Raw genomic sequence first — 6000 nt, forward strand, 5'->3', positions numbered from 1 at the left:
TTGGGATGATTCGTTGTCTATTCATGTATTCCACTGATGCAGGGTACATCAAGTTGATTGTGGAGCTTTAATCCGCTGCTCCTGAGGCGGCTGGGAGAGATTTCCCTTTCTCTACTTTGTTCTCACAGCTCCCAGGGGCTCAGCGTTGGATTTGGCCCCGCCTCCGTGCGTAGGTCGCCGGAGGGCGTCTGTTCTTTGCTCAGACAGGACGGGGTTAAAGGAGCCGCTGATTCGGAGGCTCTGTCTCACTCAGGCCAGGGTGGGGGTACGGGGGGGTACGGAGGGGCACAGAGTGCAGGGCGAGCCTGCGGCGGCAGAGGCCGGAGTGACGTTGCGCCAGCCTGAGGCGCGCTGTGCGTTCTCCTGGGGGAGTTGTCCCTGGATCCCGGGACCCTGGCAGTGGCGGGCTGCACAGGCTCCCCGGAAGGGGGGTGTGGATAGTGACCTGTGTTTGCACACACGCTTCTTGGTGGCGGCAGCAGCAGCCTTAGCGTCTCATGTCTGTCTCGGGGGTCCGCACCTTTAGCCGTGGCTCGGCGCCTGTCTCTGGAGCTCCTTTAAGCAGCGTTCTTAATCTCCTCTCCTCGCGCACCAGGAAATAAAGAGGGAAGAAAAAGTCTCTTGCCTCTTCGGCAGGTCCAGACTTTTGCCTGGACTCTCTCCCGGCTAGCCGTGGTGCACTAACGCTCTGCAGGCTGTGTTCACGCCGCCAACCCCAGTCCTCTCCCGACGCTCCGACCGAAACCCAAACCCAAGCCTCAGCTCGCAGCCCCGCCCGCCCTGGCGGGTGAGCAGACAAGCCTCTCGGGCTGGTGAGCTGGTCGGCACCGATCCTCTGTGCTGGAATCTCCTCGCTTTGCCCTCCGCACCCCTGTGGCTGTGCTCTCCTCCGCAGCTCCGAAGCTCCCCCCCCCTCCGCCACCCGCAGTCTCCGCCCGCGAAGGGGCTTCCTAGTGCGTGGTCACTTTTCCTCCTTCACAGCTCCCTCCCGCTGGTGCAGGACCCGTCTCTATCCTTTTGTCTCTGTTTATTCTTTTTTCTTTTGCCCTACCCAGGTACGTGGGGGGTTTCTTGCCTTTAAGGAGGTCTAAGGTCTTCTGCCAGCGTTCAGTAGGTGTTCTGTAGGAGTTGTTCCACGTGTAGATAGATGTATTTCTGGTGTATCTGTGGGGAGGAAGGTGATCTCCGCGTCTTACTCTTCCGCCATCTTCCCGGAAGTCCCCTGCTGGATCTTTAGTTGTGGCAAGTGGGATCTTTTGTTGCAGCATGTGAACTCTTTTTTTTTTTGCGGTACGCGGGCCTCTCACTGTTGTGACCTCTCCCGTTGCGGACAGGCTCCGGACGCGCAGGCTCAGCGGCCACGGCTCACGGGCCCAGCCGCTCCGCGGCATGTGCGATCTTCCCGGACCGGGGCACGAACCCGTGTCCCCTGCATCGGCAGGTGGACTCTCAACCACTGCGCCACCAGGGAATCCCATGTGAACTCTTAGTTGCGGCATGTGGGATCTAGTTCCCGGACCAGGGTTTGAACCCATGCCCCCTGCATTGGGAGCGTGGAGTCTTTGCCACTGGACCGCCAGGGAAGTCCCCTAATGGCTCCTTTTTAAAGTAAGCTACATGAGTTCAATTTTAGCCCTAACCTCTATATAATGGCTTGACTATCTTTATCCAAAAGCATTTTCATTTCTAAGCTGAATAATTAGAAGAGTAAGTGTTGAGATTTCCTGAGGAAAGCACAGATAAAAGAAGAGTTTGTTAGGATGAGTAACTGTGTTCTGGAATGGGAAATGTAATAAAGAAGACAAATTCTCTTCATTTGTGTGGTGGAGTCTAAAGTTCTTTCCACTCTGTGATAGATGCTGGGCTCAGGAGAGAAGTTCGAGGTACCTACCATATGTATGGGTGGTGTGCATTTTCAATCTTTTCCTTTTTACAATAATCATGTGTATTTTTTTGAATAAAAATTGAGTTGTTGTCATCTAGTATGTTTTCCAGCAGTGGAATTAGACTCTCTTATTCCCCTTATAACTGACAGCCAAAGTGTGTAAGGGGCTGGCCAAGATTAGTGCAACACGGGCTTGGGGAATGTGTGAGTTTACTTCACCTGGGCTTGGAATCCACCACCTTTGGTTTATGGTGCCTTTAAGTGCTGCTTGCAAGCAGTAGTGGTTTTTTTTTTCAGGACAGAACTGAACATCATGGCAAGATTTCCTAACTGGTTAAGCCCTATAAAGAGTCTTTTTTCTCTCTCCTGCTTGCAGCTGTGGGGGTCCAAAGCAGTAGTCTTAGTTTTCCGGCTAGGGAAGACAAGTCAGACTCTGCAGTATGGAAATAGGTTAGTTGTATTGTAAGCATATCTCTGGTTGAACCACACTTAGCCATTTTCAAAATTTATGAATGCCTTTGAAACAATTCTGACTAGAATTCCTGTTCCTGGTAATAAACCTTCTTTCAGTTTGCTTTATATGAGAGCTGAGAGATTGAACTCTCACTTTGCTTTTCTCTTTCCTTCTAAAAAACATTTTCCATGAGGCTCACATACTCCATGTCATGGGTTGGGTTTTTATGCCACATAAAGACTAATTGTGTTTGTGTTTGTGTGTTTGTGTAATACCAGACTTAACATTTACCTTTATAATATTGTTTGTCCACAGTAATATTTAGAAAAAGTCAAAGGAGTTTGTATTTGATGAAATTTCACCCCTTCCTCTCTTCTTCTTTTGTAATTTTAGGAGATTCCTCAACAGTTGAATGGGAGTGATTGTGGAATGTTTACTTGTAAATATGCAGATTATATCTCTAGGGACAAACCTATCACATTTACTCAGGTGAGTGGAGACCCCTCCTCATCCTTTTACTTGTTATTAAACAAGATAAACTCAGAGCATGTTACCAGTGCCTGGCACACATTAAGCTGTTAATAATGGTAGTTGTGCTACTATTATTTTTGTAAACCTTGGCCATAGCCCTACTCTTGCTAGTATCAGGGTTTGTCACTGTATCTGCTCTCACGTTTATCCTAGTCTTTGGTGACCAGTGGGGCAATTTGCATATCTCTGAACTCCAGTGTTCACTGGTTCTTGAGTGTTACTAATATTTTTAGCCAAAGAAGGAGGCACATCAGAATATGTAACAGCATGGGGAAATCAGGCCTTGTGAAAACTTAAGCTGCAGGTCTAAGATGTAACTATGAATGCTGATTTTCCCTTCTGTTCTGATTATTTTTGGTTCTCCATAGCTCTGCATTTGAGTGGAAATTCAAATATGTTGAGAACTCTTGAGTATTTATGTTTGTAATAGTGGATTCTCAGTCTTTTTATAACCAAGGACAACCTCCTTTAAAAAATAGTTTGCTTTAACAGACCTCATTTTGATAGCTACCAAATTGTACATATTGAATCGTAGGACTAATAGTAACCCCATTCTAAGCTTTTGAACAACATGAACTAACTAGGGCTCCCATGCTGAATTAATAAAATTGGTTAGCTTCAGCAGTTTTACTAAGAATAAATATGTAATTTTTTACTACAAGTTTTGAGCTATTTAAAATAATTTATGAATCCATGTGTTAAGACTTTTTAGGCCTCTTCACACTAGTTTATAGTAAAATGGTATATCCAACTATTTATAAGGAAACTCCAGGAGTACCTCAAGGGTATCTGATTTCATCAAAAAGAGTTACAGGTGATTTTGGATTTGTCTTGCATGTTGTTGCTTTGAAAATTGGACCATGTAGTGATTATCAGTTAAAGCAGAATAATATATTAAGAAAAGCCTCTAATTCTTTGATGCTTCTAAAGAAGGAGTTATTTATTCTCTGAACCTAATCACATGAGATTTGAAGGGGGGATGTTGCTATTTGAACAGAATTGGCCATGGACAACATTTGGTATAGCACAGAGTAATTTGCAGGTTTGTTTTTTTCTTTATTTAAATAGACTTCATGTTTTTCTCATAAGAGAGCAGAATATGTTAATTTTAGAATGTTTTGAAATACAGGTAAGTAGAAAAGTTACTTTTTGTGCTGCCACTTAGCTATTTCCCTTTTTGGTACACGTTTTTGTTATGAAGTTGTTGTTGGACTCTATTGTATAATTCTGCATCCTGCTTTGATTTTCCTTAACACGTAAAAATGCTTATGATATATAATAATACAAATAACCTCCTTTTTTTATGGCTTTGTAAGTCTGTACCATGATGTGGAAAAGTCAAGGCTTACACAATGGACATTGACATCCTACTTTATTTACATGCTAAAAGTTATTTACAACTAAAGGTTGTTGACGCTGGGCACTTTCACGTGTGATGTATGTGTTACTTGTGGATTCTCTGCAGCACCAGATGCCTCTGTTCCGGAAGAAGATGGTGTGGGAAATCCTTCATCAGCAGTTGCTGTGAGAACACCCTGCCGCAGTCCCTCCCGCTGCTGGTGGTTCTTTCACAGATGGACGTTTCCATATACCTCATGCATTGTGGGTTAAAAAGTCCCTGCATCACCTCTGTTCTCTCACAGGTACTGAGCTGTTAGAAGTGCATGAAGGCCCCTCTCTGCACCCTAGTCCTGACTTGGTGTGTGGAGGGCTGCTTGCAACCCTGTTTATAAGGCCATGCCTGCTCAGAGCCCTGGACTATCAACCCACACAAGAACAAACGCTAATTAATACTTTTTTAAGATTTTTTTTTTTTCCCTGTGAATGTGGGAAATGCAGGATTTATTCTATGATTTTTCTGTGTGTTTGTTCATGTGTATTCATTCACTCACTCATTTGCAAACATAATGGGCAGTGGCTGTTTTCTGCTGCTCTTTTGAAGTTAACTCTAAATTTCTCATTTGAACTATTTATTTCTGAAAGGAATGTTAAGCTGCCCCTGCTGAAGATCAGGAGGGAAATCAGTGGGGGGCGGAAGGGTTAATTAACTTCTCTAGCTGGAGCAGTAACTGCCAACTTGAAGCAGGAGGTCTTCTTTCTTTTGAGGCTTGAAAATGCCAGGAGAAGCGCTGTGGTGTAGGGCTCTGGTTGCCTTTCAGAGGAAGTTCCACACTACAGCATTGGCACGGTGTCGTGGAAAAGTGGAACTGTGGCCAAGGAACTCTGGCTATCCAAGTGTCTTCAGAAGAGTGTCATGGTCATCCTAAAGAGACTTCCCTTTCTGGAAATGAGGTGACTTAGCTACTCTTAAAACTGGATTTGAAGTCACTGTAAACCCTAAATCTTCATTTTCATCCCAGATCTGGTTGAGTATAAGCCTCAGATATGTAAGGGCTGGCCTGAGCTGTTTATTTCAAAAGATACTATTCAGTTTAAAGCTATTTTCCTCAAAGTTTTTTTTTCTATATATAAAGCCAAAATTAAGTTTTGTACTCATTAGTATTTACATCTCCCCATTCCACCGCCACTGAAACCTGTGCAAGAAAATTTAGTACTTGGCTCTGAGGTTGCCAGTTATACAGTAGTCTATTTTGCCTATGAAAGTTTGTATTTAACTGTTTTGTTCATTAAAAACCTTACAGTGGTTATGCATATTTAATTTCAGAAAGTTTAGAGTTGGTCAGAACATATTTTGCAAGATCTAGTGCCTAGTGTTGCTTTTCTGATGTAATAAAAGGTTGTCTGGCAGAACCTGAAAAGTATATGCTGATTTCTAACCCTTTCCCTACTTAAACCTCCCACACTTCTCCTCGTTCACAAAAGTAAGAGGTCAAACCAGAAAAACTGGGCATCTGTTAGCTATGAATCAACATGTCTGCCATCTGGAGGCCCTGGCTTCTGGTCGCAGAGGCATACTCTTTTTTTTTTTTTTTTTTAAATTTATTTATTTAATTTTAGCTGCATTGGGTCTTCGTTGCTGTGTGTGGGCTTTGTTGCGGTGAGCGGGGGCTGTTCTTCGTTGAAGTGCGTGGGCTCTAGGCATGCAGGCTTCAGTAATTGTGGCACATGGGCTTAGTAGTTGTGGCTCGCAGGCTCTAGAGCGCAGGCTTAGTAGTTGTGGCGCACAGGC

General features: G+C 44.3%; 1 protein-coding gene across 4 annotated transcripts in view; it reads left to right on the forward strand.

Annotated features, from left to right (window-relative positions):
* Window positions 1-5629, forward strand: part of SENP2 (SUMO specific peptidase 2) — a 40753-nt gene extending 35124 nt beyond the window's left edge. For all 4 annotated transcript variants that reach the window (XM_004278451.4, XM_033403201.2, XM_033403202.2 and 1 more), the window contains 2 exons: window positions 2733-2828; window positions 4336-5629. In XM_004278451.4, coding sequence (XP_004278499.1) covers window positions 2733-2828; window positions 4336-4398 — 159 coding nt within the window. In that variant the 3' untranslated portion in view covers window positions 4399-5629. The remainder of the gene's footprint in view (window positions 1-2732; window positions 2829-4335) is intronic.
* The last annotated feature ends 371 nt before the right edge of the window (window positions 5630-6000 follow it).

The sequence above is a fragment of the Orcinus orca genome, chromosome 5 (genome assembly GCF_937001465.1).
Source record: "Orcinus orca chromosome 5, mOrcOrc1.1, whole genome shotgun sequence".
Classification (NCBI taxonomy): Eukaryota; Metazoa; Chordata; class Mammalia; order Artiodactyla; family Delphinidae; genus Orcinus; species Orcinus orca.